A 19,278-nucleotide genomic window follows, 5' to 3' on the forward strand; every position below is an offset into this window, starting at 1 on the left:
TGCAGGAGAGGGCAAACCCTCATTGCCCTGGGTGTTGGACTTGGTAACACTGCTGTTGTCTGAATAATTAGAGAGAAATCATCTGGAAACAGAAATGAATCAAAGGTAGGCAGGTCCGTACAGAAAGGTTCACAGCTCCTGGGCCACATGTTCACAAGAACACATGCCAGCTCCATCGCTGGTTCAACAGGAAAGCAGGCAGGCGATGATCCTGGGGGAGGAGGAAGGGATACAGGGCAGTCCCTGCTGCTGGGAGGCATTTCATGCTGGGTCTGGAGCCAGACTGACTATTGGCCAAAGTCGACACTGATACAGCATTGCCAAGAGCAGCTCAGCGTTCTTCACCTCCCTTGAGCTTCACCAGGGGCTGAGCTGGCCGTGCTGTGCAAAGCCCAGCTCTCCAGCTGCGATAGGGCCCGATGGCAGCAGACAGAACAGCCTCGAGGGCACCTGCCAACCTGACATGTTTGAGTTCAAGAGCTGCAGATGGTTCTGGCCTGCATGCTACATTTTCCCATTTCCCCAAACCCAAGCAAAGCAAGTCAAGCGTGCCTCACCACAGAGCCTGGGAGACCGCGGGCAGGAAAGGATCAAATTTTCCAGCTTTGCTTCAAGCGTGTCACCACATCAGCAGACAACTCCTGTGCCTAATGCCAGTGTATTGGGTGTCACCTCATATTTCACGTGATACAACGCAGCTCAGTGATGTCAGTCCCCTCTCCTGCCGGCTGACCGGTATTTATGGAGATAGCAGTTACCAGGAAGTCAGGATTTGGGGCACACAAGGGCTGGTGGTGGCACAGAGCCCTCACTACTGGTGGGTGGGATTCCTTTATATTCTCCTGAACCCCTGCCAGGCCACTCAGCACATCTCCAGCCACAAGAAGTTTGCAGCTGTTTTGGTTCAAAGCACCAGAGGAGGGGAAGAGGTGGGGGAGACCCTATCAGCTCTTCCCAGAGAATGTAGTTCAGCTCCTCACACCTCATCTCTGGTCAGGAAACCGAGATGCGGATAGGCAAAGCTGCTGAGCCTTCTTAGACTGAATACCTCAAGAAAACACATGGAGCCAAATTACGTCCTGTTAACCTCACCCAGACCACCATCATCCACAGTTAGGCTGCAGGGAAAGCAGGTCAGCAGTTGGACCATCACCTCGGTTCTGTAACTGATGTTAAAATGTCTCTAACACGTTCCATCCACAGTGATGGGGAAAGGCAGTGCTGTTAGCTGGGAAACTGAAGCGCTAAGAATTACCCAGATTCAGGCACCCTAAATCCTACCGCAGTCTTTGCTCTGTATCTCCTGGTCACTGAATCTTTCCAATGGGGATGCATGAAGGGGGAGGGAAGGGGGACGGGGGGATGGAGCAAGGCGATGGAGTGGACACCCCCACGTTAGGAAAAGGAGGTGGCTGTGTCAGGATAACCATCAGCTGGACTGGCACAGGCTGCATCCAGACCTCTTAGATAGAACAATTCAGATACGGGTCTGTCTTTTCTCCACAGACTCTAGTACACAACAACAGATGTCCCTGAGGCTAGAGAAGATGTGGCCACCTCTGTAAAACACAGCCAAGAGGCACTGGACTGTCTTTCCAGAGATGAAATCAGGATAGCAGTGGACAGAGCCAGGCCATGCAGCCTGCAGATCACAAAACCTCCCAACCCAGCCAGCACATGGCAGCACCAAGGAGGGAGATCAGAATAGCCCCCAGCCAAACTGACCACTGCTGTCACCATTCACAGTGGCTAGATGATCCTCTCCCAGCAATGCGGATGAGCGAGGAGCTCAGGGCACAGACAGTGCTCACTGCCTCTGCAGACCAGCTGGAGCCCACAAGCAGCAGCTGAAGGCTCCTGGCCTAAAACCAGTCACTGGGAATTGCTGGGAAGGACATCACTGAGAGACAAAGGAGCTGTCTGGGCTGAGTGAATTATCTGAAGTCAGACATCCGTGTCTTCAGAGGGATCAGGCAAGGATGGCTTGGAGAACAACTTAGTTTCAAAGGAGCATCACATTGCCTTGCCTCAATTTCTTCACTTATAGACTCAAAACAGCACAACATGCTTACCCATGAGGCCTCAACTCATGGAGTGGAAATGGACAGATTTGGAGGTAAATGCATTTCTAGAGACACAGACACACTAATTCCTTTACGTGAGGAAGAAAAGAGAAACAAATTGAACCATTTTGTCATGGAGCTGCTGTTCTGCTGTTACTCGCAACCCATTTGTTTTGATTTCAGATGTATGGCTTGCCCTTCTTTTTTACTACAATGCTATTTAGGGCAGAAAGGGGATTTCATCATCTCCCCATAGCCATTCTCAGCTGCAGTTCTGACCTCCCCCCTGACCTTGCTCCACTTGGTCAAATAAACCTCGTTTTTTTCTTCTTTTGCTTGGTCTAGTTTCCTTCCTTGCACTCTTACATCATCTTGGTACTTATCTCAGATTCTAGCATTTCCCAGTTTTAAGTACCTCTGAGAATAGCAATAAACACCATGTAAGGCAGTATCTTGGCATAATACGTCAGCTGCAGGCAGCAATCCGAGGTCAGAAACCAGCGTGGAAATCTATGATTCCTTCGTTAGAGGATATCCATTTGCTCGCCAAAGGTATTTACAGCTCCTGATTCTACAGGAAGATGCAGGCCAAAAAAAAAAAAAAGTGAAGACTGGCTAAGTAGGAAACTGCTCTTCTGTACCCTCTGCTGCTTCCAGATGGCATTGAAATTAGTAGGGTCATTCCTTCCCCTCTTGTTTCAGAATGATTTACGATTAAATGCTACCCATCACAAGCAGAGTCAGACTACTTCTGTGCAAGATAATACTCATTATACAGGCTTTCTGACTAGATTATTTTCCGATTATTTTTATATTTTAATGTGCAAAACCTATTCATGTCTTCATTAGGCTGACTTGTTTCCTACGTTTATGAAGAAGATCTTTCGTTGATAACTGTTGTTATTGCTGGAATGAAAGTCAGATCATGATCTACTGTAATATATCTTTCTGAATTGCCTTCTCTAATTTTATTAGTTGGGAAAAAAAATCACCCAACTTAAAGAGATAAAAACTTGTGGAAGTGGAACATTGCCACTAATTAGGATAACAAGAACATAGGTATGAGTTGCTGGCAATGCTGGAGTCTAAGCTGCTTTTTCTTACACAAACACAGATGTTCTTTTCTGGAACAGTCTCCCTTTTTCTGAAATTCTGCTGCTCATTGACACTTAGCTCCTTATCAGTGATTCCCTTGGGAAAACTGCTGACCAGGACACAGTAGCTCCAGATTCAGGTCCTGGGTTTCCTATAAATAATCTGTGAAGCTTTGTTCAAGCCAGCATTGCCCTCTGAGTTGCTGTTTCCATCTGTAAAATGGTAGTAGTGATAAATCCTGAGTTTTGTTGCCAGTTCTTACGTTATAGCATGTCTGTAGGGGACCTGCTCACTGTATCTCTTTATGGCTTGGTTCCTCACCTCTAAAATATGAATAGTAATACTTCCCTTGCTACTTATTTTGAGTGTAATTTATTTGTGTGTGCACAAGTATTTTATTTTGAAGCACAATGGGCTTCTGCCACAACATGGAAATGTATTATTTCCCTCTTCTCTTACTATAGACATGGCACTGCTAGAATCTCAAAGCTGGAGTTGCAGTCTGGCTCAAGCAAACCACCTGCAGCACTTTAGCACCTCTGCTTCTCAAGGCAAGCTGCTACAGCAGCAGGTAAAGCCACTGACTTGCACTAATGCCCATGGGAAGCACTGGCAGAGCGTATGTACCACCCAAATTGCTGTGGTCAAGCAAACATCTAGGGGACACAAACTTCTTACCTCCATGCTGCTGTGTCTGCAGATGGACATCTCACCATATAACTGCTGTATAACTGCTGTATATCCAACCCCAAAACTTTTGCTCAGCTAAACCATTCTCTCAGGACATCTAGGAGCACCACCTTGATCGAAAATGTGTGGATATACATCTTACAAGAAAGAGCCCAGTGGTAAATTTTGTCATTAGATACATCAGTTTAAGACGTTATCTTCACGTGACTCCTGGAGAGATGATTAGGATAATCAAAAATACAGATGCCTATAAAGAGCAATCCTTTATCTTTGCTACAGAGCTGACCTGACACTGTAGTGACACAGAACATTTAATACAGTGCCCAACCAAGGAAAGGAATTTTGCACAATATTAGATGACAGAGTTGCTCCATTATATAAGTACCACAGCGTTATTGGCCTGTCACAAGACTGGGGTGGCAGCTCGTAGGCTGTAACTCTCACACCTGCCTTTGAACAAGGTTCCCTCTATTATTACATATGGGATATTACTGCCTGCAAGCAGTAATTTTTGCTGCTGAATTTTGAATACAAATTTCCTCCCATCCCTCCAAACAGACACAGCAGTCTTCACTGACTGCCCAGATTGAAATAAGTCCTGACCCCGCCTGGACCAATTACTTTCAGCAGCAGGGGTTTAGTTCTGGTACCTTTGCAGAATCCTTTCTGCCGTTTTTTCATGTGCAGATGAGGAAACTCAGTTTGAGGAACTTGAACTTCAGGAAACATTTCAGTGTATGGCAAAGGTCAGAGCTCATTTAGAGACATAAATTTCCTTCCCCTCATAATTAAATATTCATTCCTTAAGGTCTCTGAATGGCCCCCAAGTTCTCTTTTTCAGATCTTCTCCATTTCCTTATATCCTTCATTCTATTGTTAAATTTTCAAGTCAGTTTAGATCAAGGTGAAAAGACAGTTTGTTCAACTGTACATTTCCAGGAGGAGTACATAACGTGAACAGCCTGAATGCAGAGAAAATAGCAGTTCTCCTCTGTTGCATTTCTACAGGGTGCATTTAGATTATAGGACAGCAAAATAGAGAAATTATGGGAAACTACGTCTGATTTTCTTTAGGAAAGTTCAACTGGCAGGAGCTGGTAAGAAACCAAGGCACCGAAATTTAAAAATATCTTTCATCTCACTGCCTTGTAGCACCACCTACAGAGAGGCCGTCAGAATCACATCCTGTGCCAAAACTCAGGGGCTCCCAGCTCACCGGCAAAACAAATCTTGTTGCTGTGACACTCCAGAAACTGCGAGTTTGACAGCTTTGAAACCTGCAAATATTCTGCTGCAGGATAAAGGCAATAACGTTGTCCATTTTGCCAGGAGTTCCTCAATTCCCGTGCAGAAAAAGCATCTCTAGCGATGACAGAGCTAACCCAGCTGCTTTGCCAATTTGTAATATAGAAACTTTCCTGTAGAAATTTTCTGGCAGCCAAGTGTCCCAGCTGTACAAGGACGGTGGGATTTGCCATGACAAAATACATTTAATGGTCCATTAATCCTACCTTTGGCACAAGCCTATTGCTGGGGCTTCCAAGGACTGCAGTGTTTCACCTCCTCCATGTATCTACTCAATTACACAAGATAAAATGTCGTGGGGGCTGACCTTCATCTGACCAATGAAGCACAGGGCCTGTTTGCCCTTGATTTAGCCTCAGTAGCTGAAGAGGGGGAATACAGAGATCCTTCTGCCGGGAACTGGATGGAGAGAAAGGAGTTTGTAATCATAGTTCAAAAGCTGGCTTTTGAAATATGGCTCTGATTATCTTCCCATTAAAAAGAAATGTTTAGCTATCCGCTCCAAAATAGGACTTTGAAATCTGGACTATTTCTGCCTCCCTTTGGAAGCGTGATCCAAATGCTACGGTAGCAAACAGAAAGTTCCCACCATTTTGGATTAGGCCCTGGATGTGGGAGGCAGTGGGTGCAGGAATGTGTGCATGCATGCAGCATTGCTATCTCATTGCTCATTAAGAACTGCAGAACAGAACAGGCATTAAAAAAGCAGTTCAGAGGTCAAAGAAAGAGGCAGCACTCTGGGCAGCAGTAAATATATGGCAGTGAATTCTAGCACTAAGAAGCACCAGCCGAAATATTAGTAATTTATGCTCAGAAAGATATATTTAGGGATAGGTGCTGTCTTAGGGAGAGAAAATATGATCAATTTTATGAATGGTTTGAGTGCAACTTTATAATGCAGTGGTTTGCCCTTGCCTTGAATGCAGGAAAGATGTAAAGTGACCTCAGTCCTCTGAAGGTTAAATATCTTCCAATTTCTGGTTTGCATTCATTCATCACCAGAGAGGTCAGACCTACCAGCTTTTCTCTGTCTAGAAAACTAATTACAGAGCCAATCAGGTTGGTCTGACACTACCCACCTTCAGTAAATGCATGTCATATTTCAACTCTTTTCTATCTGTTATCATATCTTGTATTATTCTTCCCTGCTAACTTTATCCCAAAGTCCTGTACGTTAGTGGGATCAGGCTTGAATCATTTTTCCCCTATTTAAATTCTGGAACAATTTTTCCTGCTCTCACATTGTGTTCTGCTGCCCCTGCAGTGATGCTGCTATGTAGCCAGATACATTCTTGACAGGCGAGTCCTGTTAGGTGTCTGGGTCAGAAATTATCGTCCCATTATGATCTTTATGTTTTGTTCCACTTGCATGAGATAATTCCTATCTCCATGCATTCATTTCCTCTGTGTACATTTCCACTATATATTATGCATTCATCTGTGTCCTGCCTCTCCCTCTGTCATCACCTCTGTTTCTTCCCTACTTCAATTCCTGCTCTGTATGCCTGAAGAACATTTTGCTATTTGTTTTAATTTCCTTTGCGAGGTTTAACTCAGCTTTGCTTCTGGCAGATTTCCCTTTATGCCTACACTTCCTAGCTTCTAAGATGTAGTTTTCTTTGATTAATCCTTTTTTTCCATTCCTTCCAGTCCCTTTGCTTTTTCCTAATGTAACACTTTGAAGTGGTTACTCACTGAGTTAGCTCTGGACTGCTTCCTTACAGAGTTTTATCCCACTGTGTATCAGTCCCAAATGCTTTTTATATCCTTTGCTTCAATTCACAGCCTGCCCAACATTCAAAGCTTAGAAAACTGTCAGAGAACAACTAAAAGATGTAAATGACCACTGTGCCTCGACTTCCAGCCTATTAGGGGCAGAAGGCTTCTCATGGGGTTCACAATGCCATCCCTGCAAGTGACAGATCCCAACCAGCTTTCTCTCTGTACGCATCCAGAACTAAGAGATCTCTGGGTGCATGTGAAATTCCACTCCACTTACAGCCACAGCAGCAATGCCAAGAGAGGGCTGGAGGATCGTTAACTGAAACTGCTCTCAGAATAAAAAATCGTTACAGTAGATTAAAAATTAGCATGAAGAAATGAAGCGTATACATGTATTTTTAAAGCCTCTGTAAGGCAGCCAAAGTGAAAACACATTTCACCAGACCACGAAAAATGAAATGCGTGTGGTGATCCTCATAAGGCTGCAGCTTATTTCCTTGCTAAGTTCCAAGTTTTGGGTCTCTCCCACTGAGCAGAAGTCTGCTTGAGAAAACTCCCCAGACGCCTCATGGCAGCAAAGAGATCCCTCTTTCTGTTTCTCACTGCACAGGTCTCCCCAAGTGGCTCAATAAAATGGGGCAACATTTTCAGAAAATGGGCTGTGATTACAGCCTCTGCTCCTTCCATACATGGAAACAGTAATTCTTGTTTTATTTGGGTGAGAATTGAAGCTGTTGATCACCATCCCTGGAGATGTTCAAGTGCTGCAGAACTGAGGGACGTGGTCAGGGCATGGCAGGGTGTGCTGGTGGTTGAACACAATGTCCTTAGAGGTCTTTTCCAACCTTAACGATTCTATGATTCCAACATGCAGCAGTGGAGCTGATGGCACTGAAGAGCAAAAAGCAGTGGGAAAAAAAACCAAATAAAATAAATAATTTTGGTCAGCCTTGTCGAAAAGCTTCTTCAGGAAGTCAAACCCAAAGCTGTCCTTGAAAATGGGCCGTCCATCTGGGAGGACGTGCTGATTTTTCGATGGTCAGAGTTGACAGAAAGACTTGTGTAAGATGGGGTGTTTTGTAGTTGCTTTTTTAACGGAAAATTAACTGAAAGCAAAGCAAATTTTGAGCAGTGGTGGGGATTCAAAGGAGAAAAATGAGAGAAGAGAAGCAGTGGAATCAAAATGCTCATTCTACAGTATTTTATTTTGAACCCAAACCGTGCCTGCTTAGGGTACTTGAAAGCAGCGAGAAGCAAAAGCACAGAATAAATTAACGGGGAAGTGCCTCTTGGCTCTTGGCGTTTCTATCAGTGCGGGGCAGGGCCAGGCAGGGCCAGGCAGCTTGGTGCCATGAGCCCGGCACGGGGCGCGCAGGCCGCCACGCCCGCCCTTGGTCACAGCAGGGCCACCGCGGAGCTCCGCTGCCCTCCCACAGCCCGCTCAGGGCCGGGAGCCGCGGGTCGCTCCGCCCCGAGGGCCTCCGGCAGCCGCCCGCCCCGCCCTCGGGCACGGGCCAGGCGGAAGGGCGGAACGTTTGTGCGCGGCTGCGGGCCCGGGCGGGGCGGCGGAAGGACGGAGCGATGCACCGCGCGGAAGTGAGCCGGGCCGCGGCCGGGGCCGGGGCCGCCGACGGATCCGGGGGGATGCAGGGGGCCGGGGGCCGGCCGGCGGCGGGGGGCTCTGCCCGCGCTCTCTGAGCGGGCCTCTGCCCGCAGGCCCCGGGCTCGGCCAGGGCCCCGCGCCCGGCGGACTGGCGCTGAGCGGCCCCGGGGCGGGGGTCCCCGGGCGGGCGGGCGGCCATGGCCACCCGGCGTCTAACCGACGCGTTCTTGTTGTTGCGGAACAACGCGGTGCAGAGCCGGCAGCTGCTGGCCGAGCAAGTGAGTAGTTACGGCTCCTCCAGCCCTCTGAATTCACGTAGCATGGCTGCTGCGGTGAGTCTCCTCCCTTCATCCTATGTACCTTGCTGCGCCGAGGGCTGCCCGCGGCCGCGCCGTGCCCGCTGCTCCGCGCCCCCCCGCCCGCCTTCCCCGCGTGTAGGGCGAACAGAAGAGCTCCGTGCCGATCCCTGCGGGTCCCTCCGCGAGCGCTGCGCCCAAAGCGCCGTTGGCCTTCGCGGGAGGTCATTGCCCACTGATTTCTTTATGCTTCCCCAGTTACAAAAGCCAAACTTACTCCGTGGAGCGGAACTCTTCTATTCGCCTCCGTGGGGGCGCCGTTAAATGCAGTGCTGTGGGTTATTCGGTGTGTCCGTAGTGTCTCCTCACACCCGACACCTTTCCCCTCGATGTGAGGAAAGCTGTGAGGCCGTGTGTGCGGTGGCCAGGAGGTGCCGGTGTGATGCCTTCAAAAAGCCATCGCTCTGTGGCCTTTTCTGTGACTTTTTGTATGTTTTGCTGGTCGCACTGCGATGGGAAACTTAAACATGGAAGACCAGAATTTTCAGAATAACTTCCCAAAACAGGCATCTACCAAAGCAGTTTCCTGGGGGAAATTTGAACGATGCTTAAAACTTTTGATTATAGCATTGAAGCTGCTGGACAGCTCGGCTTTCTGGGCTCTTAAGCTGCTTCTTCAAATGTATCATTTGTTTGGAACAGCGTCCAGTAAATGTCTGCCAGCAGTCTCATCTCCTTTACTTGCTTTGCATTCATGCGTTTTTGGTCAGGGGAAAAGCAATGCTTCATTCCACTACATTGATTTCAGCTGATGAGTTGGCATTCAGCGGTCTTTATTCATTGTCCATTTAGTTACACCTGTATCTATACAAGCTGTGTATACAGACCAGGCAGCATCAATAACAATGTGTATTGCAGTGTTTAATTTGACACTGCATTTGATTCTTGTTAACGATTATTTTGCCGATATCGATAGTATTTTTGATCATTGGAATTTTATAAATGTTAATAGAAAACAAGAGCTGCATGCATGCAGGCTGCTGAGCAGTGGAACTGCAGTGAGCACAGTAACATGTAGCATTTGCATGAAATGTTAATTTCTCATGTTTGTTAACATGAACCAAAGCATTTTCTGATGCTCGTTCCAATGCTGCCGAAGCCAAGTGGCTGGGGATTGGTCCTGGCTTGAGCTGCTGGTGGGGTTGATCAGTGGCTCAACTGTGCACACTTCCAAGTTCCTGTAAACACAGTGAGCAGGGCGAAGATGTCAATGTGAGCTCTTCACTTTCGTGTTTCTGAGGTGCTTATCACTATAGCTAATAGCTAATTACTTTTTCGTTTGGGCACTGTCCCCACAGCAGGATTGCTGCACACCAGCAGGGCCGTCTTGCAGCCTGTAGCTCGTAGTGCTTGGGCTGATCTTTGTTTGCTCTCCAAGCTTCTCCTGAAGAAATACTTCATTATGAGGGCACTGTGTCAGAAGCAGCTTCCTGCCTTGGGAGTTGCGTTCTCACACTGACAGTCAACCACTCCTTAAGCTCAACTAACTGAAGTAGCTTCCCTAACAGTACAGCTGTACTTGAGAAGCTGAGTGCAGGCTAGCAGAGGTCATTAATTGAAGCTCGCTGCTTTGGCAGACTACAAGTGTGCTGTCCTTGTCTGAGTTCTCACGTGCTAACACACCCCAGCAGCACAAGGAGTGATGAGCTGCAGATGTGTTGCACACACATGTGTGTACTGATGCTACCTGAAACTGAAGTGTTTGCACGTGGGAGCATATGCCGCACTTGCTTTTGCTTTTCGCCATTTGCTGTCTGTTGTATCTTGTGGTAACTGAGGTGCTTATTGATAAATGTCTTACAAAGTTTGTATGGTTTGTAAACTTTGTTTGGAGAACTGTAATTCTCCGATCGGTGAAACCTTCAACTCGCCCACAGATGTTAAACACTGCAGTAAAATTGCTCTCATTGTCATGTTTGAATATATTTCAGTGTTTTCACTCAGAAATTTTTGCAAACCAGTTTTTAACCTGAAAAGCTTGTGTTCCAGGCAAAAGGCTGTCTCAAATATATCATGATATTGTACTTGTTATTGAATAGTGTTGTTTTGAAAGTCCATTTGTTTTGTTGTAAACAATTATGTATTTAAAACAACCACACCAAGCTACTAGTATTTTCCCAACTGACCATACCCTGTGTGTGTCCTCTGTGTCTTTTTTCTCTTTTACCTTTCGCTGTCTCTAACTGGACGGGGCTGATGGGATCCACAAATCACTTCAGGAGCTGGATGAGGTATTGTTTATCACATCTTATTTTGTCACACTGCATCAGGCACACATCACTGAGCAGAAATGTTCCTTTCTTTACAGTGCTAGCTTATTCCATTTCATTATATAGGAGGAGATGTACTTCTGTACAGTCTGACAAGGCTGCCAAGAGGAGACAGGCATTTTGTGAAATTGCAGTACCACATTTATATGTATATACATGTCATCTAGTTTGACTTTTTGTATCCATGCAGGATACAGTGAAGCTATTCACAATACTTTATGCTTTGCATTAATTATATAAACTCTGGTCAGGAGACAATGCTGGGGACAAAGAACAGGCTTTCAGTAAACAATTGCTCAGGAAGGAGGAAGGACTGGTTTATAAAAGAGGTGGAGAGCCACAAAGATTTCTGGGGCTGATGGAGAAAAATAAGAAATCTGGAAGAATGGGCAGTGCAGTAATTAGATATGTTCTAAGCAGTATCACTTCTTTCTGTCTGCAGTAGATGAAGTTATCTCTGGAATTAAGCTGGCTTCAACTGACAACCTGAGAAAATTGATAATGTCTCCCAGTTTCATTTATAGCCTTTTAGTACTTCAATCTACAAAATGGATTCTTATCTCCAAAATAGTCTCCAAGTATGGCATACCCTCTGCAACTGCGACAGTGCTGCTGTACAGCAGTGTGCCTGTCTTCAGTAATTTATATCTGCATCACATGCAAACACATGCTTGAAGTTCCTTTTTAGGGGAGAAAAAGGCACACAAGCACTTTTCCTCAAGAACTGCCATCTAATTTGAGTAATGTTGATTTGCTATCTCTTCCTAAGAATATATTTCTATCTTCTGCAGCTTGCTGATGATCGTATGGCCCTGGTGTCAGGAATAAGTTTAGATCCCGAAGCAGCAATTGGTGTAACAAAGCGCTTACCTCCCAAATGGGTTGATGGAGCAGATGAAGTAAGTTGGATGGCAAACCCAACGCTGAGTTGTTTTCATGTAGAAATGTATTCCTGTTGTTAGTTATGTTGCCAACACCGTAAGTTTTACAATAGAAGTATTAGAAAGTCTGTGTTTTTTCTAACTTCTGCCACTCCTGTTCAGAGAAAATATCAGGCAAGATGGCATTTATTTCCTGTATGTATTGCAATGAAATGAAGGAGATGGTCTTGGAGCAGAAATTCCTGAAAACTGAACTGATATCATCAGTGAGAGCCCAGTGCTGGTACTGCACTTGAACCAGCAGGACAGATAGTGCTATCGCTGAGCATTTCGACTTGAGGCTGCAGGAAGGGTCCTAAAGCTCTCAGCACAGCAGAATTCTTCTCAGATGGAGACTTTGGAGGAAGAGGACAAAAGATGGAATTCTTTCTGTAGGGTTTGATTGAACACATTGAGGGATCCAACTGAATAGAATAGCAGCTTACTACTTGCAAAGAAGACTCTTCAGTGTCAAAACAAAGCTCTCCTGCTTGTGAGGTACGGATGAGCTGTAAGTTCTTGAACTATTTGGACAAATGTGAGGGAATTGTTCTGGAGACATCCAGTTAAGAATCTTCTCCAGTATTTGGAGTGCGAGGCTCCTACTTTACTTACAGAAAAACCATTTAAATTGTCCTCTCAGAACATGATCTCATTGGTTTTTGTGTGCAGAAAGGTGATCAGTTTTACTAGGACAGCAATCATTCGTACAGATCTATTTTCATGGCTAGTTTGAGAGCACGTCATTTAGCTGTAACTAAGTTCAGTCTGTGGCATGTTTGACAGAGTTTGAAGGTGTGACCTGAATTTTTATTTACATTTTCAGGAGTTGGCTAAACTTTTCTTACTATATTATATAATGATAAGTGTTGTATTGCAACTCAGTAAAGCATATTTGAGAAGAGCAGTCTTGGCATCTTAACAAGCGGAGGTTTAAAAATGATGAATTCAGATAAGTTTTCAGTTAGTAAGAGATGAACTTTTTGTGGGTTTTTGTTTTTTTTCTAATGATCTTTGGTCTGTTTTTTGTTAAGGGATTACTTTCTATATTTTGGCATTCGTCAGAAGCTTTTCTCTGAAACATTACTCACTTTCCTTTCCCTGTTGTTGTGTTTGCTGTTTTAGATTCAGTATGATATTGCCAGGGTGAAACAGAAGATGAAAGAATTAGCCAGTCTTCATGATAAACATCTGAACAGACCAACACTAGATGACAGCAGTGAAGAAGAACGTGCAATAGAAATAACAACCCAAGAGATCACACAGGTACAGAGTACTTTCAATTCTGAACCTACAGACTGATGTATCTGTAACAGATATCACGGTGAGGCAGTGGTTTCCTTGGGGTAAAGCATTTCTCCAAGTCAGTGAGCCAGAAGCCCTGGGCTCTTAGCTTGGTGCTGCGCTGACCATCTCAGTGAGCTCTGAGTGAGTGACTTAACACTCCCACCCCTGCAGCCCTATTTTTACTTGCCTGTTTTCTTTTCTGTCTTGGAATGGATGGGAGATTTAATTAAATCATGTTTACAGCTACCTCGCAGAAATACACAAAGACATTCTATGGCTTTCAGTCCAAGCAGTTTCAAGGAAGCAAATGTCTTTGATCAGAAGTACCTGTGTTACTGTGCTATCCTGTTAGATTTATGTTTCTCATCTATATTCTGTATTTCTATGTCCTTTTAAACATTGCACTGGGCAACAGTAAATTCAGTGTGACATTTAAACGTGAGTTGCTGTATGTTTTTAACTAACTGAATTGTTTTCTCAGTTATTTCACAGATGTCAGAGAGCAGTGCAGGTCTTGCAGAGCAGGTCGCGGACTTGCACTGAACAAGAGGCACGTGTTCTCAGGAATGTAGTGTCTTCCTTAGCACAGTCCCTGCAGGAGCTCTCCACCAACTTCAGGCATGCACAGTCTGACTATCTCAAACGTAAGCATCAAAGACACAGTAATGCATGGGCACTGGTTGTGGAGAGCACTAATTAAGGCGTGCTTATTTTCTTGTTTAGGGAAGTATAGAGAAGTTAAGGGATATTCCCAGGACCACAAAAGGTATAATAGAGTGGAGATCAAATTCAGCAATTTCTGCTTCACAGCCTCTACCTCTCTATTTCATATTGCTAACGCAAAAATACCAGTTAGATTTATCAATGAAAGCAGTGTGTTTCAGCCATTTACACTCTTAACATGTTATCACTTCTCAAATTGTGGTCTGCCCAGCTACTTCTGTTGTGCTGGTGGGGCAGCTGTTGTTTTTCAGAATGATGCCTGCTGTTGATCAGTAGTTTGTGATAGATGAAACTTTAGAAGGGGTCTGTGATAAAGTTCTGCAACCTTAAGCAGCTTGGAAATTGATTATTCTGATTCAAGTCTAATATTCAGTGGTTTTTTGGCAAAGTAATTTCAACTTCATATGTAGTAACTGATCTTCAGATGTGGTACTGCAGTTTCTTCTTGTGGTCTAAATGGTAGAGGTGGAATGAGAGTCAGAAGGTTCTGTTCACACAGAATACAGAGTGATCATACTCTAAGACTCTTAGCTTACTTACTCTTTAACTTCATGGAGCATAATGACTTGAAATCACTGTGTTAATCTGTCTTGTAAGTGTGGTTGCATTTGTTACGCTCTAAGCAGTAAGCTTATGTGACAGTTACAATTTAGACACTGTCATTTATCAGGGATTTTCTTATGCTTTTCTACCTATTGCTTCAGACCTCATTCTTTCTCTCTCATATGTGTCACGTTTCCTCCAAAAGCTGTTGGAAAAATACTCTCCTACCTACAGCTTTTGAAGGGTGACAGAAAATCTGAGTGACTTCAGCGTGAGTCCATTGTGCTCCAACACAGTTTGTCTTTCACAGGCATGAAGAGTAGAGAAGAAAGATCCAAACACTTCTTTGACACCTCAGTCCCACTGATGGATGATGGGGAGGATGATACACTTTATGACAGAGTAAGTTAAGATATTAAGCAAATTCAGTTTAAAGAAGCTTCTTACGTTTCCAATTTATTTTAGTGACCCTAAAACTCTGTTTGTAATGTGCAGGAAGATTTTTCTTGAGTAGTTTTCTACTATTGAAATTCCAAAAGGAACCTTACGTTGTGAAATCTTATAATTGCTAATTATTGCTAACGTTTTCACTCTAGAACACATAAACAGCAATGAAATCTTTTCTTTCAACAGGGTTTTACAGATGACCAACTAGCACTGGTGGAGCAAAACACATTGCTGGTGGAAGAGCGGGAACGAGAAATCCGTCAGATTGTTCAGTCAATCTCTGATCTCAATGAAATATTTAGGGACCTGGGAGCAATGATAGTAGAACAGGTACATCAGCACCAGTGTCAGTGAGACATGGGAGACCGCACGCAGCGTTACGTTGGTTCAGCTCCTTGTGTTGTAATACGATGTTTTCATGTTGTAATATCATGTTTTCACTTTCCTAAATTAATTGGTTCAGGCTGAAGTTTCCTCTGCCTGTAATCTGTAAGAAAATGAGCTAATGAAGAAAAAATAACCATTTATGGGTATTAAACTAGGAAGAAATGTAGAATTCCAGATTCTGTTGATTATTTCCCCCAGAAAGTTTAGGTTTAATACGTCAGCCAAAAGTACCTGACCTGGGTCATAGCAGTTACTAAAGGCTGTGAGATAAGGCTGTGAGTTGAGATAGTGACAGAGCTGCCAGTTAGGCAATAAGCCAAGAAGGTCATTTCAAGATAGTCCAACTAGATCTTCTAATGAGCTGTTTACTGTAAGCATTATTACTCTGCTGCTCATAACCACAATCTTTTCAAAGTTTATTTAGGTTCAGCTTGATCCTTCTCTCTGTTTCATTTAGGGAACAGTTCTAGATAGAATTGACTACAATGTTGAACAGTCGTGTATCAAAACTGAAGAGGGTTTAAAACAACTACATAAGGTAAGCTGGTAAAATATAGGCTGTTTGCATATCTAGTTATCTCAATGATAAAAAAATAATGATTATTCAGAGGCCATAAAAGAGAAGAATTAATATTTTTTCCTTTTAAAAATTCAGTGCTTATGGATTTAAAAAGAACTAAATGCAAGTTTTGTTTAGTTTAGTTTCTGTTAGCAGTTTCATTTGGCTTTTGGAGAGTTTTCTCTACATTTTTATTCCCTGGGAAAAGGAGGAGAGGGATGAGAAAAGGTGATTAGAAGAAAGAAGGAGTGAACCAAAACAAAGTGAAAGCTTTCAGTTCTAATTGAATGTAAAATGCACAGCTGAATCTGTTGCAATAAAAATGCCAATTAAAAAATGAAGCTTTTAACAATGAGTTAAAAATATCTTACCAACTTTTTCCATTTGGACTTCCACACATCCAGTGCCTTCATTTTATTATTTCCACTGTCCACGTAGCTCAGTTCCACTTTAAACAATTGTTCTGTGCAGCTCATGTCCTGTGCGGGCATCGCGCCTTCTCAAGGACTACAGAAAAGTCTCAGTAAGGTTGCATAACCAATAGGAGGATGCATTATTTTCTGTAGTGTTTCGTATTTAATGTGGATAACTATGACTTCAGTCTGCGCTTTCCTTCACTGCGGTCTTTGGTGCAGGCTGGAGTTAGCAAAGAGAAATCGAGCTACATGTCTTCAGTATGCTGAAGAGTCCATGCTTACATCTTTGCATAAATTGAGGCATTAACTCTTTCTTTTCTGTTTCTACAGGCAGAGCAATATCAAAAGAAGAATCGGAAGATGCTTGTTATTCTAATTTTGTTTGTTATAGTAATTGTCCTCATTGTTGTTCTTATTGGTGTAAAGTCACACTAGGTCTCACTTAATTTTCTTATTTTTGGAGTTTACGTGAACTTTTTTCCCCAATGTGAATGGATGGACCTGCACTCAAGAAAGCTGCCTTTGAATGTATTCGCCCTCGTGGTACAAAGTCTGTGCAATGCTTCTGTAGGATTCCTCAAAGTTCAAGTTTGGTGACTGGTGAGGTGTTGGTAAAGAGTAGATGGAGAACGCCAAGAAATCTGATGCTCTCAAATGAATCATTTGGTTCCTTGTCCAGAGGTATTTGGAAACACGTTGCTTAAATAACTACAGAACTGTAATTTATTAGTGAGTTCTGTAATCAGTTTGTTACAGTGAGAAAGAATATGTTGTCTTCTGAACTGCCACAGTTTTTAAGGCTTCAAATTTAAACCATGTTCCTGAGTCATGGGACTACAGCTGAGGCACAAGGCACGAAAATGTCTGACCTCATTTCTTCAGACTCGAAAACTCAGAGGAATTGGAGATGAATAAGATAGCTTTTAACAGGCAGAGCCTAATTCCATCCCTGTGATCTTAATTTAGATATTGCATCATTACTAAGAATCAAAATAGTATATGATCCTGTAAATAACAAGATTTAATCACTGGTGTAATTTAACACATTTAGCTAATTAAATTTTTTTTGAGCTTGAGCAATCATGAGAACATTTTTTTTTCTTTTTACCAGAAAGATCATGCATTTTTATGTGCTTTAAAAAAAGAAGTACTGCCATTACATCAAAGTGGTGATGAAGTTAAACCTGAAAAATAGAGATTTCCCTTTTGGCTTTGTACACAGTGTGACCTGCTCTGGGGGCTTTTGGCTCTTAGCTGTTTTCTAAGCTGTTTGTTTTACTTCTGTCCACACGTGTTCTTACATATGTAGCTTTACTGCGATATGTATTAGATCCATTTTCCCATAGCAGTTTTTTTTTCAAATGCCTGCCTAGAAAAGGATGCATTTTGGGTCTCCTACTGACCATGATGCCATGCAAGTGATGTGTCCTAGGAGGCCTTCAGTGGAAAATTACCTGTTTATTTTTTTAACTTCTTGCAGTGGAAAACTTTGCTGTAGGCCATAAGAGATGAATTAGAGAAACATCTATGTAACAGAGGATTCATATTTCAATCCAGGCCTGAAGTAGTGTGCAATTGTAGAGGCCTTGCCTTAATATTTTTAATATGGCTCTTCTGTATGGACTTTTCCCCCAAAGAAACTGTAACTTAATTTCCTCCATTTCTGACTGATGCAATGCTCCCCATAAACTTGCAGAGGTGTTCTTCTCAAATGCCCTGAAGTGCAGTTTCGTAATATGTGCTATGATTTTAATGTTGCAACTGCCCTGAACTTGTGTTTACAATGTACTGAGGAGGTCCTAAGATGTGGGTTTAAACAGACTCGATGCAGGAACAGGCCTGAAAGAAAAAGACTACAAAAACATGTAAGCTGTGGCTGATTGCGAAGAGATTTGTACCACTGTGTTACCTCCAGATAAAGGGGATGCTGAACTTCCAAAGCTGCCAGTTCAAGCCCTTGTTGAAATTCACACAGTAGATCAGTGGAAGAAGTATGCTTCTAGTTGGGTGTGCAGTCCCCCTGTTCTGGTAATAGATCTTTTCAATGATCGTGAGTAAAACTACTGTCTCCCTAGTGTGCTGGCTACATCAGTTGGTGTGAAGCAGCATATTGCTATAATTTAATATTCTGTATTTGCAACTTTCTAACATGAGAACGTGTTATTTATTTCTGTCTTGACTGGTGCTTTTGACATTTTATCACGGCTAAAGGATTCAAAGAAGTAATAAAACACTTCCAACCTCATTGGTCAGTTCCTTTTTCTTAAAATAGTGTAAGCTGAAGCAAATTCTTGTGATGTTAATGTCTCCATATATTCTTCAAAATTAAATAAAAGCAGCAGTGACATGGAAATACCTGATTTTTTTTTTTTTTAACTTTCTGCAGCACAATTGCATTGTCAAGTGATTTTCATCCCATGTAGTCCCCATTGAAATGCCTTGAAATTGCTTAGCTGAAGTAAATGACTACTTATTTGCTATTTAAATTCTGTTAAAGGAAATACACTTTGTTAACATGCACTGCATAAGAGGTTGAATTCCAGTGTGAATTGTCCTGTGTGACTTGAGCTAGTTTGACTTGAAGCTGAATTTATTAAAAAAAAAACAACTAGGCTTCTAAATCACTTCAGATGTCTGGTTTGCTGCAATTCAGTCTAAATTATTTATAGCTAGAGCATAAACCCTTATGCAGTGCTTTGTAAGAATAATCTCAACTTGGAGTGGTATAGAATGGAAAGCATCAGTTTCCAAAGAAGCCACTGCACCTGAGCAGTAGCTTGGCTGTCTGCTACCTGCTCAGGTGTTACAGGAGCAACAGCTGCCTGAACCTACTGGCTGCTTCTGACCAGCCCTGTAACCATCTCTGCATGCTGCTCCAGAGAGATGGCGTAC

At 43.3% G+C, this 19,278-nt stretch overlaps 1 protein-coding gene across 2 annotated transcripts; it reads left to right on the plus strand.

Moving 5' to 3' along the window:
* Nucleotides 1-8,649: 8,649 nt before the first annotated feature.
* STX16 (syntaxin 16) lies at nucleotides 8,650-18,739 on the plus strand. 2 transcript variants are annotated; one of them, XM_042834426.1, is made up of 9 exons: nucleotides 8,650-8,810; nucleotides 11,054-11,065; nucleotides 11,896-12,003; nucleotides 13,150-13,290; nucleotides 13,793-13,955; nucleotides 14,888-14,979; nucleotides 15,211-15,354; nucleotides 15,869-15,949; nucleotides 16,717-18,739. In XM_042834426.1, the coding sequence occupies exons 1-9, from the start codon at nucleotides 8,676-8,678 to the stop codon at nucleotides 16,819-16,821; spliced, it is 981 nt and encodes a 326-aa protein (XP_042690360.1). In that variant the 5' UTR covers nucleotides 8,650-8,675; the 3' UTR covers nucleotides 16,822-18,739. The 2 variants fall into 2 exon arrangements, with proteins under 2 accessions (XP_042690360.1, XP_042690361.1); XM_042834427.1 differs by having other exon boundaries at nucleotides 8,650-8,756.
* The last annotated feature ends 539 nt before the right edge of the window (nucleotides 18,740-19,278 follow it).

The sequence above is a fragment of the Centrocercus urophasianus genome, unplaced genomic scaffold (genome assembly GCF_019232065.1).
Source record: "Centrocercus urophasianus isolate 14NV4802_14NV808 unplaced genomic scaffold, USGS_Curo_1.0 seq_46, whole genome shotgun sequence".
In the NCBI taxonomy this organism is placed as follows: Eukaryota; Metazoa; Chordata; class Aves; order Galliformes; family Phasianidae; genus Centrocercus; species Centrocercus urophasianus.

Coding starts and splice junctions, on each gene's coding strand:
- STX16 (XM_042834426.1), top strand. CDS start 8,676: ATGGCCACCCGGCGTCTAACCGACGCGTTCTTGTTGTTGCGGAACAAC. Junction 14,980..15,210: donor ATGATACACTTTATGACAGA/GTAAGTTAAGAT, acceptor TTCTTTCAACAG/GGTTTTACAGATGACCAACT. Junction 15,950..16,716: donor GTTTAAAACAACTACATAAG/GTAAGCTGGTAA, acceptor CTGTTTCTACAG/GCAGAGCAATATCAAAAGAA.